The sequence below is a fragment of the Pempheris klunzingeri genome, chromosome 20 (genome assembly GCF_042242105.1).
Source record: "Pempheris klunzingeri isolate RE-2024b chromosome 20, fPemKlu1.hap1, whole genome shotgun sequence".
Taxonomy (NCBI): domain Eukaryota; kingdom Metazoa; phylum Chordata; class Actinopteri; order Acropomatiformes; family Pempheridae; genus Pempheris; species Pempheris klunzingeri.
Window position 1 is genome coordinate 20,135,404 of NC_092031.1, and position 20,758 is coordinate 20,156,161.

Consider the following 20,758-nt stretch of genomic DNA (forward strand, 5'->3'; position numbering starts at 1 on the left):
TTACCCAAATACGACGTAAAGACCCACTGAGCCGAAGAACGAGACAGAGGCTAAAGCTCCGAAAATACAACTCTGCTCAGTGAGAGAGGACAAAGCACAGCCTCATCTCTCTTGTGGACTCGTGGACTTGTGTTCATGTGTTTGGGGTCATTAGCTTTGGGTAGAGGCCTGAAGGAAGGGGGCGGGATTTATTTCAGCCAGATGCTCTCAAAATCTAGCAACTCTTGCTAGTTTCTCCAATGTTACAAATCCAGTCTTTAAAGCTACAAACAGCCAAAACTGACATTTGGTGTGGTACTGATGGTATTTGCATCCCTGCTTATATCTTGATTTTTTTTTTTGCTTATAGACTCTTGGGAAGATCGGGGGCTTAATCACAAGTTTCATTGGCATGGGGAGCATATATAAATACTTGGCTATAAGGATCAGTCTTCTAAATAATTTTGCAATATTGCTCAGTTTGACCAGTTTGTTGATTGTCCTCTTGTCCCATAAAGTATAGAAAGTCTGAGGACAGAACTGCAACACTTGCAAGACAAGGGTATAACATTTGAGTCTTAGGAGTTAGGGCCCGGATCTTTCATTGCTTGGATCCAGGCGGATATGTCCTAACACCTTCCCATGGTGGCTTCCATGCTTTCTGTTCCTAGTGTTTCTTGGCTGAAGCCTTGGCTGGTGACCTGGCCGGTGACTTAGCTGATAATTTTGAGGGGCTGTTCTGACACGGGGTGACCTTAACATGGATGAAGAGGGAGGAAGGAGAGAGACTGGAGCCATCCAGCTTGAGCAGTCGGACATGACGATACCCTGGAGAGATAAAGGAAAAAAGGTCAGGAGAGCAATTCTTCGGTGAAGCCCCCATAATAGCCGTGCTCTACTGCCCCCACTTGTACCTGTACGGACACTCGTGAAAGGCAGGGTGTATTGTCCTAGGAAGTCATTGCTTGAGGTGTAGTCATGATCCTCCACCATGAAGCGAACCAGAGCCAGGTCAGGGACATGGACAGTAAAGTTAAAGGTACAGTCCCATCGCGGGTTAAAGCCTGAAACAAGGAAAGAACACTTACTAACAGAACACCAGCTGTGCAGTTGTGCAGTTTTACTTGATGAACGTTGCAATCATGTTCATGCAGTATGTGGTTCCAGTGAGTGGTTTTTATTTGATGTCCCCCAACAGACTCCTGATACATTCAGGCACCCTTTTATCAACAGGTCAAAGTTTGCATTCCTCCTTCAAACACTTGCAGAATCCATTACTCTTAGCTATTACAACCACTTGTTGACTTTTCGCTGACAGTTTAGACTTCTCTGCTTACTCCCTAGTTTTCTTGTACTCTCAATCACAACAAGCAGTGTTTGGGTATAACAGCTAATTAGTCAGACTGTTTCACATTCTTTCCATGTAATCGCTGGCAACTGCAAAGTACCCATTGGGATACAAGCATCGCTGGTTGGGAATCAATATTCTACAGTATGTCATTGTCATCTTTAAGAAAGGACATTGTAGCTTTTGCTGTCGTTGTACAATTAGACTTACTCAGTCACACTCCGCTTGCTGCTTTTTTGTAAAGCCACATCTCATGGTGTTCATTAACCATAACATTAACTTTTAAAGCACTATATTGTCATACATGTACAACCCAAAGCTGTGTTGAAATTCCTAAACATTGCTACTGAAGCCATTTAAATTGCAACAGGCCTTTAGTCAGTAATGTAGGTATTTACCATTGTTGTCAACATGATGGGTTTTCTTCTTATCGATGTCTATGGGAACACCATGTATCTCCACCCACACCTGAGGGTCCACAATGGAGCTGGGCTTGTCCCATTCCGGTTTGGGCAGCTGCTGAGCTGAAATAACCTGTAATAACAATCACAGCATAGCTTAATTTGATCAGGGGCTCATTATAGATTGGTGCCAGAAGAGCTTATCTAACAGTTCTGATGCAATGACACCTCCTTAGAGCCTTTGCCTTTTGCTACTCATTTAGGGCAGGTTTAGTGCCCTCTTACCCGAACAGTGAGCAGGACAGGCCTGTGGCCAGGACCTCCACCAACATTCTCTGGGTTAAAGGTGGTCCCAGGCTGGCACATGAAGGGAGGCTTCAGGATGTACCCACACTGACCATTCTGGAGGAACCTGCCATGGTTTAGGTCCATCTGCTCACCAGGTGTCTGGAAATTCAAAGCAACTGGAGAAAACACAAGTGTTAGTGGCAGCCATTTCTGCCTACCACAGTGTTTCTTTCGATACTAGGAGGGGGGATTTGTGTCTGAGTAACAAGTCTTTATTAGTCTGTTTGCTTCTCTTCTGACTCACCAATCTGACAGCCTCCGTTCCACATTTCCTGAGGATTGTAGTTGGAGGACTGGAGGCGCTGGCCTGAGGGGTAGATCCTGCTGAGCTGGTGTCTATTATGGCGCACAAAATACATCCCTAGAGGGGCAGGGCAAGAAAAGTCCAATTAGTTCACTTAGTCCAATGGTGCGCTGAAGACATACTGACTGAATTAATAGGTAACCATTTGTACCCAAATGTTAATTGTACTGCTTAATACTTTCAATAGAATCTTCCTTCAGTTGTGGGCCACATGATCACCATTTCACTTTACTTGTAGAAAGTAAGTTGCACACAATTTACCTGAGTCCTTAATGTGCCTGAGTGCTTCACTTTCAGATAAAGAAGACATGTCAGTTGCTGGGCTTTTGGCTGCTTGATCAAAGCCTTTAAAGGGAACACTGCGGGTGTACACCACCAGCTCTGACAGCTCTGGACTCAGCTTAGACGCTCCTGGCTGAGATGACACACAAAGAATCCCATGATGTTCTTCACCAGCCCAACTGGTAAACAACAGCTGACTGTCAGTTTATCTTCATCACTATTTTCAACATTTAATGGTTCCATGGACAGCAATTCAAACCAAGTACATCAACCCCCAACAAACTTGGGAATTGCCACTGCTGCTGGGATAACGGTGAGCTTGTGTTGTTGTACCCACCTTCTTGTCCTCTGTCTTTCTCCTGGGTTTGCCTTCGGCGCGGCTGTCCTCCTCGTCTGAGGAGCTGAGATCTGAAGAGCTGGACGAACACTCCTTCACTGTGTGCTCCTTCTTCCCCTTCACCAGGATTTTACCCTTGAGATCCTGCACACACCATACATTACACATTGCATCATGTGGTATTCATGACAGAAATGGAAATCTTCTGAATGGTCAGTGTTCAAGAGTTCACGAGAAATTGCGAAGGCCATGAAGGTTAATTATTCGGTGGATGGTAAGTTAATATATTGTAATTTTAGGCTTATAGAGTAATTCTATGTCTGAGGAATATGTTGATTTTTCCTGCATGATCGTTATGGTACTTAAGGCAGCAATGAGCCCAACTGTATCCCACCAGCACTATTCTTCAGTCTAACCTCCTAACTCTCCACCAAGCACTGTGCTTAAAGGTGCAGTGCGTAAGATTTAGTGGCAATGAACTCCAGGCTATGGCAAGCTATGGAAGCTGACAAGGAATCTTGCTCTCTCACTTTTTCTTGTGCTAAATAGTGAGAATGATCCTCCATTTGTCAAAATTTGGGATCTCAAACTTCTCACAACACAAAATGGTATTCTTCTTCCTTCGATTCTATAAAATTATCTGAGAGTAACTACAAGCACATACATGACAGCGGCCAGAAGGCAACACTACTGCAAAGGTGTGTCACGGGAGTGTGATTACTGAGGCATAGATCATGAGTGCATGCACCAACTCCCACACACGTTATGATTATGTGGGAATGCAGAATAAATAGGACATAAAAACCAGATGGTCCCAGATTTCCTATTCAACATAAACAGTCTGCTCTCTGCTTTGCACATGATCCTAACAGAGTAACAGCTGCCATCAAGGCAGAGAGACTGTTTATAAAGAGGTAAAATTCCTGCCATCCAGTTGAAGAGAGTGTGGATATTAACAAGTGTGTCTGAGTGAAATCCTTGACAGCCAGTCATTGGCTATTTTAACCACATAACGAGTAACAAGCACACTCCAAATATCTATCTGAGCAAATCATTTCATCATGTCAATGTTAATTATATTTTTTCAGTCAACTGCAAAACTTATTTTAGGACATTAAATGTGGTTCCAGTGCACTCAGGCCTTATCTACATCCCCAGTTAAAGACACCAATAGTCTCAATAGATACACTAGTTCCTCTGGGGATTGGACTTAGATCTGGCTCTGAAGCAGTGTCTCCTTACCTCTGGGGAAGGCAGGTTGAGAAGATCCAGATCACTGAGGGGCTTAGTGAGCAGCTTGTCTCCCAGGATGGATCGCAGGTGTCGAGCCATTACCGTCTGCTGCTCCATGGAGCAGTGGTTCTCCAGGGACAGGATCAGAGGGTAGGGAGACGCCTAGCAGAGAGGCACAATGGTGCAAAGTCATGGGGAAAAGTTTTTTAAAATAGAATAGGAGAAGGAAATCTCCTTTGGATTAATTAAGAGAAACCATGTGTCTACACGTGTCCTAACTGTATTTCTCTGCATGAATGTAACCAAGGAAAAACACTGCATGTCTGTATTTTTGCAGCTGACAAGTAAAATAATTCTGTTTCACTGTTTTCTGATTCTGATTCTAGTAGTGCACTCACTTTAAACGCGTACTCATTGATTGTCTCAACAACTTCAACAAAGGGCACTTTGGAGGTGAGTGTGTGTCCATGGTAGATGACCGGCTCTCCTTTATCTCCATCCCAACAGTCCAGCTCCACACAGCGGCAGCCATGATTCAGGGCTCTAAAGAAACATTCTCATTAGGAATCTCTATAAGGTGTAATTACAAGCTTTTAACTAATCTGTGCCCTTCGGCAGGCAGCATGATCAACACCTGCCTCTCCTCCCTCGTCACAATGTCTGCCAGGACCTTTATGAGCCCAAGTGACAGACCCCCCTCCATGGCCTGACTTCCTCCCACACCCGATTTCTTGCTACAGATGCTGCAGCTCTTCTGGCTCTAATATAGTTGTCTGCTGCCTGACACGAATAATCAGGAAACTACTAGTTGGACCTATAGTAGTGTAATCATTAGGAGACTAGTTTCCCATAATGTAGCAAAAAATGTGGTGACCACAGAGTGAGCATGGTTTTACTTTAGACAGATGTGACAATCAAGCTTATGTGATACAAGATAAAATCCAATTTCTTTTGGCTGCTGGTTCATTGGCTTTACCTAATCTGGTAATCTGTACAGCATAGTGGAGTACATTGACAGCTTCAAAAGTGTGTTTCTGTTCATTCTTACCGGATGTATGGCTCTGTGCTGCTGTCCCCAGTGAGCTGGTCCTTAGTGAGGTAGGTGTTGTGGGAGGAGGAGATGAAGTAGTGTGCCAGTGGGTGTTTCATGTCTTGGTAAACCCTAGCATGTTCCGGGTTAAACACACAGTTCTCCTTTGATAGCATGTACATGGTGAAACCATTGGGGGTCATGAACTGGTTCTTCTGGGCTGTACTGGGCAAAAGGTACAAATACGAGTCAAAAAAAGAAGGGAATTAATACACAGTAAGCAGACTGGTGCTGGTTATTTATCTCCTTTCCTTTTCTATTCATCTATCGATTTTTTTAAATCCTGAAGCGGCACTGAAGGCAAAAGGACAAAGCAAGAATTTCACAGAGTGGTGAAACTTGCTTTTATCTGTACATATGACCCGTTTGTCTCCCATTTGGGGCTGGACATGTAGAATCTAGTGGGTCAGAGCTGTTTTGCTGAACACACACCAGATAAATGCTAGCACTTTGCAACATGTTGTTACTTAGCACCGTACCCCACTCATTAAGTTCATAGGTGAGTATCACGCTTTGGGCATGGATGAGTGAAGCATCCTCCCCCTGGTCCTTGAAGAAATCCCTCAGGTCCACAGTGGAAAGGACACAGCCATTTGAGGAGTAGCGGATAAACACAGCATCCAGCTCCGGTCTCCGTAGCAACTCCCTGCAGAAAACCTCGATCTCCCCGTGGTCCAGACGACCATCGGCTGACTGGTCACATTTCTATCAGAGGCATAGAGTGGGACAGTCTCTTTATATGCTGGTGTCAACTGCCAGACCCCATGTTTTTAAGTCTGTGTGTGTGATCCGTTACCTGGAAGAGGCTGTGGGCATACTGGTCACTCAGGTCAATGTTGATCATCTGCAGCAGTGTCTGGACTTCATCATAGCTCATCTTATCATCGTGATTCTGATCAGCCCGACTCAGGTAAGCATGAATCCAGGTGACACACAAACATAGTCAAGGAAGCAGCAACAGCAGAAATTATACATTATTTGGTGGGATTATAGGACCAGTGACATTTCCTACACTCAAAAAAGTGGAAGATGACAAAAGTATGGGAGTCGGCCCATCCAGTCCACATGTGCTTTGTGGACTTGGAGAAGGCCTATGGCCGTGTCCCTCGGCAAATCCTGTGGGGGGTACTGCTGGAGTATGGGGGGGGGGGTTCATTGCTACGATTCTCAGCACAAAGTCAAACACGTTCTCAGTGAGTGTTGGACTGCCCCTTATCACCTGTTTGTGATATTCATGAACAGGGTCTCAAGGCGCAGCCGGGGTGAGGAGAGCACCAGTTTGGAGACCTCAGAATTGCATCTCTGCTTTTTGCAGATGATGTGGTTCTGTTGGCTTCCTCAGACTGTGACCTTCAGCAGGCGCTGGGGTGGTTTGCAGCTGAGTGTGAAGTGGTCATGATGAAAGTCAGCACCTCTAAGTCTGAGGCCATGGCTCTCTGGGTTGGGAGCAAGTTGCTGCCCCAAGTGGGGGAGTTTAAGTATCTCGCTGTCTTGTTCATGAGTGAGTATAAAATGGAGAGATGGACTGGTGTGGCGTAAGCAGTAATGGTGGCGCTGTACCGGTCCATTGTCATGAAGAGGGAGCTGAGCTCTTGATTTACCAGTCGATCTACGTTCCAACCCTCACGTATGGTCATGAGCTCTGGGTGATGAGCAGAAGAACGAGATCGCGGATACAAGCGGCCAAAATGTGTTTCCTCCGTAGGGTGTCTGGGCTCAGCCTTAGAGGGTGAGGAGCTCGGACATCCTGGAGGGGCTCGGAGTAGAGCTCCTTCACATTAAAAGGAGCCAGTTGAGGTGGTTCAGGCATCTGGTCAGGATGCCTCCTGGGTGCTTCCCTTTTGACGTTTACTGGATACGTCCCACTGGGAGGAGACCCTGTGGCAGACCCAGAACTCACTGGAGGGATTACATCTCTCATCTGGCCTGGGAACGCCTCAGGGTCCCCCAGGAGGAGCTGAAAAGCCTTGCCTCAGGAGAAGGACATCTGGAGTGCCCTGCTTGACCTGATGCCACTGCGTCCCGACCCTGGTTAGGCGGAAGATAACGGATGGATGGCTGGATAACAAAAGCATCATCATATGATTTCATGGGATGACAAAAACTATTATCTTGGTACTCTTATCTCCCCATATACAGTGTTGGGAGTTCTACAATACCAAATGAACAACGATTAGGATATTGGTCAAGTTTCTCCTTCTGGGTCATGTTCTCTACTCTCTCCTGCAGGGTTCGGATGCCGTGGGCCCAGTGCTGAGCCTCCTCCTGGCTCTGGCACAGGAGATCCAGGCTCTTGCGGGGCCCTTTGAAGACCACCGTCAAACACCGGCTCTCAGGTACAGAGCCAACCATCTGCCGCAACGTCTCTGACTGGCAACCTTCACGAACACACTCCACTTCCATTACAGAGACTGAGGGTAAAACAGAAAAACAGAAGGGAACAGAGAGAAAAGGTGGAGGAAGAGGAGGAGAAGAGAGAAAGAAAGCAAAGAGCAAGTATTTCCCAATTAATAATCCACCCTCTTATCAAGTGATATTAACTCCTAGAGGAACTCATAAGCCCTTTGTTGTTTCAGAGGTTTTTTGCTTTTGATGGGAAACTGGGTAACTGAGGTATTGTTTAGTATCGATCCTTAACCTCTGTTAGCACAATGAAAACATTAGGAGACCTTTGTTCCAAACACTATTAGTGTCTTCCCGGAGAGACTGTCTGAAAATGTTATCCCCATATTTAAACAATTATCTCCCCCTGGCCTTCACCTTTAAGTGTGGCTGTTCAGAGCAGCTATAAATACTTCCTCCCTCTTACTTGGTCTGATAACACCTCATAGTATCTAGTTTGTTTCTAGAAGAACCCAACCTTACATTACTCTTCACTACAGAACATCTCCATGCTTAAATAAATGTATTATACAATCATGGCTGTCGTTTATCTATCTTTTTGTGATTTTGACTTCTTTGCATTATTGGTTAATGGTACTCTGGGCATTAATAGTACTGGTATAATACAATATAAACTGTCATATATATATATCCTCTATATGCATGTAGATTCTAGCACCAAGGGCAGCTCACAACATTTCATACTATTATTCTATATTTAGACTCTGTGTAGTGTGTGTGTAAGGTGAGTCACTAAAAGGTTGAATTTGTCAAAACAGATTTGTATTCACACACACACACACACACACGTCTGAGCAGTATACCAATAATATATTGCTATCTGTGTACTGTTTCTTATTTCTCTGTGTGTCAACAGGATATCATGGTTACAGGACACAAGGCTTAGCCAAGGACAACAACAGGCTCCGAGGCATGTTTGGTTTTCTGACTGCTTACTGTATTTTTGCAAGGCAGCGTGTGGGGAGACAGTGTCATCACATATTGATTCTAATTCTACTACATTTAGACACCAGCGACTTTAGTAGGGAGGTGAGCTGTCTGTGCCCGGGACACCAACACGTACACCAATCAAGTGCACACATTTCCACAAGTGTCTCCCAAATAAACTGATCTGTTTGCCTGTTATTTTCAACCTGTTTGTTCATCCAGCACACCACGGGCACTCAGTTCCATATGACTGCGTCCACTTGGCACTTAAACAGTCACATCACACAGTGTAAAGGATTTAAATGAACCTAATTAAACATCACATCATCAGCTGCTGTTTGCTGATCCCTGTTTGCCTGCGTTTTCATTAGAAACTGCACAGTGCTTGTTTCAGATGGAAGGTCTGTGTACTGTGTGCACAGCAGACAGACAGACAGCAGACAGAGGGGGATTTTGCTAAAAAATATATCAAACACTGCTCCTAAAGTTGACACTCACAGAGTGTAGGTACACGTCACATTATACACAAGGAGGAAGACATACTCAGATTCTTCACATACGTTTAAGTTCCAATACCACAGTACGAACACACAACAAAAAATACAGAACCACCTAACTAAAAACGTACTATTAAAAACCAACACAAGCTTTTAATGCAGTTGTTTGTTCTTCTTTTAGAAAAAAATATACTGTCCATTTCAAAGTGATATGATAGTGGTGTTGTGCTCAGTACTCTGCGTTACACAGTGGCACCAAAATATGTTGGGGTTTGCACCATTTCTGGGGTAATTTGGCTATCGGAACTAATTCTAATTATTAATTAACTAATACAATTAATTGGGCCCAGTGGATTCAACATAATGTTCCACATCAGTGGCAGCCATCTTGCTTGTTTACTAAAATGTCGTATCGTATCGTATCGTATCGTATCGTATCGTATCGTATCGTATCGTATCGTATCGTATCGTATCGTATCGTATCGTATCGTATCGTATCGTATCAAACCTGCCCCATATTAGATAAATGGTTGTTGTTGGGCTGACCTGCATTCCATGCATGTCAAATCATTTAAGCTGTCTTTAGTTATCGTTGCTTAGAAGGAGCAGAACAATCACAAATTAGGCAGCAAAGAATCAAGCTCCTTGTGGTAAAGATGCAAATACAACATTATCTACCCTCTGAAGGTCTCAAGTCTTACCAGTACAGCAGAACTTCATTTAGCATTTCTATTGCTAGACCACCATTAATATGGCAAGTGAGATTATTAGGTAAATTTGTTTTTTTTTCTTTAGAAATACACCTACTCACCTCTTCAAGTGCCTAAAAATCTTTGAAATAGACTATATCTGAAGGAAATCTGTATTTATTTATGTATTTTTACTATGCATCTATACTTACTATATTTATATCAGTACATAGTACTTAAACGTCTATGTCTACCTTTGGCCAGCTTTGTTGCTGTTTTAAGCTGTATGTCTGTGTCTGTGGAAGTGCACGAGAGGATCGACAAAAACAATAATAATTCTACTGTTAATAGCTTGTATTTATATAGTGCCTTTCATGAACTATGCATTGTACAAACCAACACAGTGCAATTTCATACATGTGTTCACATACTTGGCCAGTAGAGCTCAGTCTGATTCCTCAAATTGTGAAATCGCATCCACACTATGGCCTTAACCTACAATTAGATGCATTAAACCTTAGTTATGATGCACTGCACTAGACCACCCAGGCACGATATTGCAAACACATTTGATCTAAAACTGGTGGGATAAATTACTGGGTGTGGCTCCCAGTTTGGATGTATCCATATGTCAAGTCCAGTTAAATCTACTTAGGACTTTCTGGAAGCCGGTATGGGTCAAAGAGGAGTACAGACGTTAAAAATAAGACACGAAGAAGCACATCAAAATTCAGCTTTAGCTTGTCAGTGTGCAATGTTAGAAGTTAGATGTTGTCTGAGAGGGAACACATACTGTTTCTGTATCTATGAAAGCAAGAGATGAATGGCACACACGCACACACACACACACACACACACACACACACACACACACACACACACACACAGAGCTACTGGTGGTTAGAGGAAATGTCCTGTAACTTACCAAACACACACTGAGCCACATCACAAGAAAATCTAGGTTTGTGGCAATTAAAGGCCTTGTACTGTACTTGCAAGGCTAACCTAGTGGTTGAGCTGTATGGTAACTATATAGGCCCAAACCACAGGCTCCAGGTCGACTCCCACCAGACATATTATGTCCTATAATCTCAATGTTTGAACTAAAGCTGGATCGGCTGCCGTCTTACACTCAAAATAGACGAGCTCTATAATCATGTGTGACCCTCAGATAGTAGAGAAGAGGGATAGTAGCTATGTGAGTGAGTCCATGTCTGTGCAGGACATAAGTAGCATTTAAAGTTAGCAAAAATAGGTACTGTATATCCATGTTTCACCATACACGCCCAGTCAGAGCACCGAGCTCTTCTGGGACAGTCACTATGGCTATGAAAAGCCCTGCTTCTTACCAATTATCACACAGAGATGGCTCCTCACCTCTGGGTGGGGACCCTTAAAGGCTGATTTCAAAGGGTTTATAAAACTAGGTTTACAGTGCTTAATGCATGTGGTAGAGTTCTTCATGGATCCACTAAATTCCAAGTAACCAAGACCTGACCTGGGTCCCGCTTTCAGTCAATCTCCCCTCAGAGTTTATGTCACTTGTGCAAACAGAAAGCGATGGGAAAAAGAGAGCCTGGGAGAGAAGTCCAGACCCTCCTTACTACCTCACGTCCACACTCCTGGCAAATCACTTCATGAAGTGGCTGTGATTGTTGGAGTTGTCACATGAACAATAAGCCCCGCTCCAAGATCCCATTTGAATCAATAATCTGTAACCTACTCTAAAAATCACTTTTACAAGCACTTGGATTGGTTTAGAAATTTCAGAATTGAAATTCTATTATGCTTAATTATATTATATAGAATGGGTGGCAACAAGTAGTTTTTAGTACAGCTGGTAGTAAATACAGGTTTTAGTGTAACACTGTTAAAGCAAGTATGACTTAAACAATAAATCAACCTCATGCAAGCACAAAACAAGCAATGCAACCCAAAGGACCACAAGCAACACAAGCAGTCACATGTCATTACTGTTCAGCTACAAACTGTGACAATTCTCAAACAATGAGCCGGTCAGTCTATACCTGTTCAGCAAGCAAGGCACAATCTGGCACTTCTTTTTGGCCTCAATCAAACATGTAATCTACGGCAACATGACAAATTTGCTTGGTTTTAATGACCAAACATGCTGTCACGTGCTGTCATTACAACAAAGCAATTTAACTTTTCAAAAGTATTCCTTCAAATTAGTATTCACATTAGGGTTCACAACGGACACACAAAGAAGCAGAATCAGATCTTCACATCTACACAAGTCAGAGATTCAGGTGTGCTATGTAACAGCTAATGTAGCCTGGATCCTGGGCTACAGAGGTCTGGTCAGCTCTCACATCCCCACATTTCCTTTATTTTCAAACTTGTGGTTTTTAACCTTCAGACACTGACTCGAGTGAGATCATTGAGAACTCTGCAGAGCTCCTGCTGGAGACACTAAAAGCTTTCTAGTTCTTCTTTAATGTATGCAGTGGTACTCCCCAAAACCTGGAATCATTTCGATTCATAAAATGAGTGGAGTTACCCTTTAAATGCTTAAATACACAAGGTCTGTAAACCTTCTAACTTCTGAATCGTCCTCATCTCTCGGTGTATGGTTGTCATGACGATGTCCGCTCGGCCAAAAATGTCTTCTGCCTTATACCCTGGATGTTGTCCTGTCAGTTTGTGGCTCCACTGACTGCCATGTCATTCCTGTGCTTTAATACATTGATTCTGATTAATAGAAAAGAGCACACACACTTACAGGATTGCTGCTCCTTGGCCCGGCTGGAGGTTTTATGGGACTGACACCAGATGGTGACACCATCTTCCAGCAGCTTCAGAGTTCGTTGCCTCTGCCAGCGAGGTGAGCGGACCTTCACACGTGATAAACGAATTCATTAAATCTCATTCATTTTGTTACTACTCCCTGCTACTACTAACAGTTGACAACTATTAGAGGTTCATAATAAGCGATCCCTTTACCTTTACCATACTGGAGCCCTGCAGCATCTGCTTCACATCGTCATCGTCCTGCACTCCTACAAGGCAAAAAGACAAAAAGATTGTAAAAGACAGACAGCTGATATTATGGAAACTGTACTGGATTGTGAACATGACGGCAGCATGGTCTGAACCATGAAGGTGGGGTGAGGAGAGAAAAGGGAGGATGAAAAGAGATAAAAAGAGCAGTCAGAATTAGAAGTTGGTATATATATATGTATATATATATACATCTGTTGAACCACAGCGAGGTCATATGGGAGCTCTGTAATTCTGACATTTTGGTCCTGAACCAGCATTTGGGTGTGGCTAGAAATTACAAGACAGGGATGGAGACACAGAGAAAGACAGAAGAACTTGATATCACGGAAGAAGAAAAGGTGGAGAGAAGATGACAGGCAGACAAAGATCATATGGTGATGAGATGGGACAGGGATGACTGGAGAGGAAATTCCAATTAGCTGAGTGCTTTTGACCGGTTATGAAAGCCATATCTTGTGATACCTTTTACAATGATGACAAATGGGAAGAAGTGTCTTTCAGCCGAATGTGCCTGTATTTCAGCCAGAAGAGAATTTGTAATACACATATTTGTTCAGACAATGGAAAGGAAGAAGTGCTGGATCTCTGTGGTGGTCACATACAGGTGCTCTTTGGATACTTCAGGTGTCCTGTGGGCTCACTGTATGGGTGCAATATGGTCTCAGTCAAGAATGTAACATGTAAGTCTCCCTCAAAAAGGCTCACTCCAAGGCACACTGAAAAGTTTGTGCCAAATTAAAATGCTTTTATTTCACATAGCAATATGTTCTTAAAACGACCAGTGTCACAAATGAACCCATTTGTTCATTTGCAAGCAGTGAGTGAAGCAGTGGGTTAATTAAGGCTAACATGTTCTTCATGGAGCAGCCAGGTGTCAGCCAGACACAATAAATCAATATGGTGGACTGATATCAGATCAGAGTTATCTGGTAAATACAGTCCTGTCACAACACCCTGAACTCTACGGTGAGTATAAGTGTTTCCTTTGACCCACAGTTTGACCCTGGCAAAGCTCCATATTGTTTCATCAAATCCCTGGTTGCCCACAGAGTTGGGTCCTAAACAAGTACACCTCCATTACACTCAAATATATGAGTATATTGGGTATATATATATAGTGTATTTGGACTTGTGTGAGTAAATATGACCACATTGTAGAGACAGCGTGCAGACAGCAGTGGTTGCTGCAGTCACTCTTTGGTTCCGAGCAGCAGTCTGTATTATTAGTCAAAGCACGGCCTGATCACACCAGCCGATGGACACTGTTCTACAGTGGCAGCTTTCTGTCACTCCATAGAGGTCATGCTTTTTCAAACTGACACTCAGTTTGGCTTTCTTCCTCTTCGCACACACACACACACACACACATATAACCACACTCCCACCCCCACTGCTGCAGCGCTGCTGTCCTCATTTACAGTAGTTCACTGCTGTATACAGAGGAGTGTGTGTGTGTGTGTGTTTTTTCCCAGTGGTGGTGACAAACCACAGTGAGACTGTTTTAGCTGAGCCTTGCTTACTCGGCGTAGGGCTCAGCAGTGTCTGTGAAGGAGAACCCACTTTGGAACCCATCTTAAGGCTCTCCTCACAGGAAGCTTGAGATAACTTACATTCCACATACTATTATCACTACAGTTGCTGAACAGTCATTATTTTGGCAGACAAAGGAAACCAACTCGTAGCAGATCTGCAGTCACAGGTCAGGACATCGTATCCACTGGTTGTCACTTGACAGAGCATTTCTAACAATAACACTGACATGTTGAAGCTGTACTTATTTTATTTTCAGCCAGTTTGGGCAGTAGAACTAGCAGCAGTAGTTGGTGTCTGTGGGCTCCCATCAGGCAATGGGCATGTCATCATGTGATTTAATCTTAATATGCAACACCCATCAAGAAACCAAAGAAGTGTAGTCCCAAAAATGTTGAACTATTCCTTTAATGTAATTCATTCAAGACAATGTCTCCCTACTCTTATCACTTGTTCGAGATAAAAACGGTTGAGTAGTCATACTGATTCATGGGTCAGATACTATTGATCATGTGCTGCCAGTGAAGAAATAAGCCCAAAGATCAGCCACCATCTGGATGTGGATCTATTCAGATAGACAAAGAGCATTGTGGGTTATAGTTTCACTGGTTCACAAAGACGGTCCTTGCAAAGTGTGGATGTTAAGTTTCTGTCATATCTGCAGTAGGGCTGCACCTCATCAGTTCACTATTGATTAAGCTGTCAGGGTTTTTTCTGTTTAATTCGATATACATATATATAAGTTCATCATGTGTTCTATAAAACAGTGCTCTTTACAGCAAACTACGGAGAATATTTCCATGGCTTCTGATCTCATTAGTGAGGGAAAATGATCGCAGTAAACAAAATATGTTTATATGACTCGTCCATCCATCCATCCATCCATCCCCATCATCCTAATCCAATAGTTTTTCTGTATTTGTATAATTTTCTACATTATAGATTAATAACACATCAAAACTATGAATGGAATGGAATTATGTAGTGAACAAACAAGTGTTGACCAAACCAGAATGTGTTTTATAGTTCAGATTCTTTAAACTAGCCTCCTTTTGCTTTGATGACAGCTTTACACTCTCTGCATTCTCTCAGTCAGCTTCATGAGCTCGTCGCCTGGATGCTTTTCCAACAGAGCTCCCAAAGGTGCTGAGCACTTGTTGGCTGCTTTTCCTTCACTCTGCAGTCCAACTCGTCCCAAACCATCTCAGCTGGGTTCATGTCAGGTGACTGTGGAGGTCAGGTCATGTGACGCAGCCTCCATCACTCTCCTTCCTGGTCAAACAGCCCTCACACGGCCCGGAGGAGTGTTTGGGCTCATTGTCCTGCTGGAAAACAAATGATGGTCCCACTAAGCTCAAACCACATGGGATGGCATGTGGCTGCAGAATGCTGGTTAAGTGTGCCAGGATCAGCAGCAAAGCCCCCCCACACCATCACACCTCCTCCTCCCGGCTTCACGGTGGGAACCACACACGTAGAAACATCCACTCAGCTTTTCTGCATCTCACAAAGACATGGGGGGGGTGGAACCACAAATCAGACCAGAGTCCAGATTTCCACTGGTCTAATGTCCATTCTTTGTGTCTCTTGGCCCGAGCAGTTCTCTTCTTCTTCTTCTTCTTCCTCAGCAGTGGTTTCTTTGCAGCAGCTCCACCATGAAGGCCTGATCCACTCAGCCTCCTCTGAACAGCTGATGCTGAGATGTGTCTGCTACTTGAGCTCTGAAGCATTTCTGTGGCTCTAATCTGAGGTTCTGTTCACTTGTGGTCTCTGAGGCTGGTAGCTCTGATGAACTTGTCCTCTGCAGCAGAGCTAACTCTTGGTCTTCCTTTCCTGGGGGGTCCTCATGAGAGGAAGTTCTTGAACTGATCCAGACTGACTGACCTTCATGTCTTTAAGTAGTGATGGACTGTTTCTCTTTACTCAGCTCAGTGGTTCATAATCTGAATCCAAACAGTAGTTGAACAGGACTGTTCTCTGTATAGAACTGTGTACCAACCCGACCTCTGCACAACACTACTGAGGGTCTCAGACACGTTAAGGAGGCAAGAAACTCCATAAAGGAACTCTTCGTGTTAATTGAAAAGCATCCAGGCGACGAGCTCATGAAGCTGACTGAGAGAATGCAGAGTGTAAAGCTGTCATCAAAGCAAAAGGAGGCTAGTTTAAAGAATCTGAACTATAAAACAGATTCTGGTTTGTTAACACTTTTTGTTTGATACATGTTTCTATATGTGTTCCTTCATAGTTTAGATGTCTTCAATATCAATCTACAAAGTAGAAAATAAACCACTGAATGAGAAAGTGTGTCCAAACTGATACTGTATTTCTGTCATTTATATTTTGAGGATGTAACTCCCATCGTGTGCCTTATCCTGGATGGATATCCAGACGGGATTATCACACCTAAACAGTCTTTGATTCACTAATCACACCCAGGACAAGACTGGTGCGTGAATAAAAGGCCTAGCGAAGTGAAGAACAAGTGTCTCTACAGCACAGTAACTGTGGATAACAGAGACATTATAGGGATTGAAACCAAATCTAGGGACAAAAAGCGGGGGGGGGGCTGTTTGGGTGGTTTGGGTTGTAGCCAGATTAGAGCCTCGTAATGGCCCGCAAAGGTTAGTGGAGGCAGGGTGTTCTCCAAACTGGGAGACCGGCTAGACGGCAGCTGTGATTAATGATCATAATTCATATTTGATTAATTGATCAGTCACTCAATCATCAGAAAATTAATAAATGAGAAAGTTGATGCTTTCATAGTTTGGACAAATAATTGATTAGTTTAGTTGTTAATTTCTCCACTAAATGTTCCAAACGCAGACTCAGTGCACATGTTCTTTCAGTTCTGCATTGGTCAATCAACGATAGATGAATGTACGGATTAATAACCCTTCGCTGCAACCCTGGTTGTGAGTCACTCTGTTCTAAACAGACAACCTGTCTGTGCCTGAGCAGGCTTTTCTCAGACATTTAGAGTCTGCAGCGTACCGTATGACTGACTGCTTTGTGAAAGGCTCATAGTAGACACAGTTCATTTCCCTGCTGTTTTTAATCCACACTGAATGCAGTTTACACATCTGAATATTTGGTAGAGGTTAAAAGTTATTTTACCCACATTGCAAGGTTCTCAATTTCCCCTCATTGTATTTAGCCAAAACACGTCTGATAACATCTCAGAACAAAGACGGCGGATGGAATTTAACAATGAAAATTCCCACTTATTCATCTTACTGTTGAAGTCTCTTCCCAGACACAGTGCAGTCAAATTAGGGGCAGGCAGCAGAAAGCAGTCAAGGTCCCAGCTGTTAACATACTGACCCCATTGTACTGACCAAGCAGGGAGGGGGCAGAAGTGACAGCCCTGGCTAGCACCTGGGAACCTGTTGCCTTGAATATGCTCTCTGGTTGTGGAGAACGTTTGCTCAGGCAGCCGATAAATGTTTGTTTTGTCCTGTGCGGGACACCAAAGTTTCAAATCAGTCTGGACAAAAACACAGGGTGCCCCCACACCCGGTGCCCCCACACCCGGTGCTCAGTCACAATGTGGAGGCTCATGAGTCTGCACCGTTTTCAGTCCTGTCGTCCAGACTGAGGGTCCCATCAGTGAGAGCAGCAGACTCTCACCTCTAGAGGCCCCCAGCTCAGACTGGGAGCTGCACCCCTCCCCTGGCGTGGCATGTCTGGTGCAGGTCTATTGACTTCATTAGGATTTATTACATCATAGCTCTGGTGAGCTGAGTTCAACTGAATTCAACTATTTATAGATTTCTTCCTACTCTTATTTCTTCCTAAATGTTAAGTGTACATTACAAAGTTAAAACTATGAGTTCAGCCTGCACGTGGACATCCTGATGGCCTCACTATGGCACAAGTATTGATGAAGTCTTCCTGATCAGTGCTGACTGCCATCATCCCTCTGATCTGCCACTGCTGTGAGGTGTTCCTTCACTGTAGCGGTCAGAGGAGGGGGGGTACATTCAGTTAGGACCCTGTTACTGTCTATCTGTCCGATCAGTGAACGCACCGCAGCAACTGGAAGTCAAACACTCACCCAGATTCCTCAGGGGATCGATGGCCTTTGACTCGGACGTCCCGGCTCCGTTCTTCGCCCCCACCGGGGCTGCTTTCTTCCTGCTGCCCAGCATAACGGCGTCTCCCTCCGCTCTGCCTCCCTCTCTTCCTTTGCCTTCCTGCGGCCGAACGGATCCTCCTCAGCCGCGCAGGAGCTAAGTGGATCAGTGGATGAGCCGCGAGGAGCTCCTGATGGAGAGAGGTGTGAGGCGGTCCAGCGGCAGGGCCGGGCTGCTCCTCATGCTTTTATCCTGCAGGAGGAGGAGGAGGAGGAGGAGGAGGAGGAAGAGGAGGAGGAGGAGGAGGACAGCAGTGAGGCCAAACCTTCTCCCTGCTGATGTCACTGAGGTTGGATTCATACACACCGAGCTGGAGGAATCAGACGGCTGTCAAAACCCACGATACACGAAGACTTCCTGGGGGGGGACTTTCAAAATTAAGGTGGCTTGAAAGTCACTTGGATGTCTTGTTTAGGTTTCAGGTGTGTGTGTACACACAGCTGAACACAGTTCTTCCACAAAACCATTCAAACTAGTATAATACGATAATTAGTCATTTATTACCGTGGAACCTGCAGTTAATGATGATAGGCTTTATTAGCAGATTATTGATCTTATACAGACATGACAAACTAGCTTTTCCTGGAGCTTTCAACTACATCTCATGATCTTCCTCAATGGAAGGAGTTTGCTGTTATTATGGAAATAGCTCAGTTGAAATGACTTTTTCCAAGAATAGAACGAACTTCACTCTCAGTTATTACATCGTCAGGCTCAAATAAACTCCCCCTGTTGATGACAGAGGATGGACAGTGCCTGCTCTAGAACACCATAAAAAGACCTCAGATTAAACATGATCTTATCAGACCTCGGTCTCCATTGTCTGTCTTGTTACCGCTTGTGGAAACAGCTGTACATTCACGAGCTGTAATTTGTTGTGCTTTTGTTTTGAAGGCAAACTGTCAACATTTCCGGGTTTTGTGCTGTGAAGCTCCGATAAAGGACGGAGTTTAAAGAGATTATAGAAAGAGGAGCGACACTGGTGCAGGACAACACTCCTCTTCTCGGTCTACTAATCTCTGATTGTATCCAAATCACAGTCTGAGGGATGAACGGAGCAATCACTGAAAATCCTGCACCAGTCCACCCTCTAATACTGTCCGCTGTAATTGGGGCAATGGTGGCGCTGCGTAATGTCTTACGCACAAATCGGCCTGTGTGTCCTGTAGCTGGTGGACTGCAGAGGCGCTTTTATGAATTAATGGATCTAGTTGATCTGAAAGAGCCCTGCCTTCTGCACTGCCACTCAAACTACTTTGTAAATTGCGCTGGAATAAGTATTTTCCAGACGGATAAACACACAAGGTTAGACTGTAAGGATTCTGAAACACAGAGAGCTTAGTGTCAGGAGTGATGCTGGTGATACCTGTTTGGGTCTGATGGGCTGCACCATTCTTCTACCTGGCTTTGCTGCAATGTGCAATGGGACAGAATGGTGCCATTTATCCCTGAACATTTCTGTTACAGATACAGGCGAGAAGCAGCATGCGAAGCACAGGATTTGATTGCAGCTTCTTAATCTGTTAGAAGTAACCTGAAGCGCGCGCGCGCTCGCACACACACACACACACACACACACACACACACACACACACACACACACACACACACACACACACACTCATTTGTTTATTTTTAGAGGGGGTGCACTTTAAGTCTCCAAGGAGGCGTGGCCAAGTCCGTGTCATGTGACGTGACACGGAAGTAGCGTCCATAGCCGGACATGTCTACAGAAGTTTGCTGTCAAAGTGCACTAAGTGTCCGAAACCACAGTTCGTAGCTGGCTCGGTGAACATTTTATCAACATTTATTATTTCGTGGCTTCTCTGATAAAGACCTAACCGCCAACTGCTTTGTGTTGGTGATGGGAAGCGGCACGACACACCGACAGTGAGGTAAGACCAGGGAACTAGCGTTCAGCTGCTAGCTTAGCTATCTGAGCTAGCTAGCTTGGCCCAATTCCATATGTTGCAATTGACATTCGTGTTTTATCTTTTAGCGAGCCAGGCTTAAGTAAAGCAGCACGGTGCTTCTCGATATGAATGTGCTGCCGTATGAACGTGTAGGTGTAACGTTTCCATAAACCACTGCCGTTTTCCCTTCAGACTCCCAGTCAGGTCCACCTGTACTACTGTCGGCTCGGCGCCTCACAGCGCCTGGAGAAGTGTGGAGCTCTCCACTGGCCTTTCGCCTGGAGATGTTATGGTTGTTATGATAGACTGAGACTTTA

General features: G+C 44.3%; 2 protein-coding genes across 2 annotated transcripts in view; one reads left to right on the plus strand and one right to left on the minus strand.

The window, feature by feature from the left end:
* Window positions 1-632: 632 nt before the first annotated feature.
* Window positions 633-18,543, minus strand: LOC139219741 (1-phosphatidylinositol 4,5-bisphosphate phosphodiesterase delta-3-A-like). The gene is made up of 16 exons (XM_070851684.1): window positions 18,450-18,543; window positions 12,803-12,858; window positions 12,582-12,693; window positions 7,505-7,733; window positions 6,119-6,248; window positions 5,802-6,027; window positions 5,281-5,482; window positions 4,631-4,775; window positions 4,242-4,394; window positions 3,000-3,143; window positions 2,642-2,795; window positions 2,321-2,437; window positions 2,014-2,192; window positions 1,726-1,861; window positions 894-1,043; window positions 633-807 (listed from the first exon to the last, which is right to left on the minus strand). The coding sequence occupies exons 1-16, from the start codon at window positions 18,541-18,543 to the stop codon at window positions 647-649; spliced, it is 2,388 nt and encodes a 795-aa protein (XP_070707785.1). The 3' UTR covers window positions 633-646.
* Window positions 18,544-20,296: 1,753 nt separating this feature from the next.
* The window catches only part of acbd4 (acyl-CoA binding domain containing 4), a 10,942-nt gene continuing 10,480 nt past the window's right edge, over window positions 20,297-20,758 (plus strand). The window contains exon 1 of the mRNA XM_070851662.1: window positions 20,297-20,423. The gene's annotated coding sequence lies outside the window, so the exon portion shown is untranslated. The remainder of the gene's footprint in view (window positions 20,424-20,758) is intronic.

Coding starts and splice junctions, on each gene's coding strand:
- LOC139219741 (XM_070851684.1), bottom strand. CDS start 18,543: ATGCTGGGCAGCAGGAAGAAAGCAGCCCCGGTGGGGGCGAAGAACGGA. Junction 2,193..2,320: donor GAACGGAGGCTGTCAGATTG/GTGAGTCAGAAG, acceptor TGTTTTCTCCAG/TTGCTTTGAATTTCCAGACA. Junction 1,044..1,725: donor CCATCATGTTGACAACAATG/GTAAATACCTAC, acceptor TCCTTGTTTCAG/GCTTTAACCCGCGATGGGAC.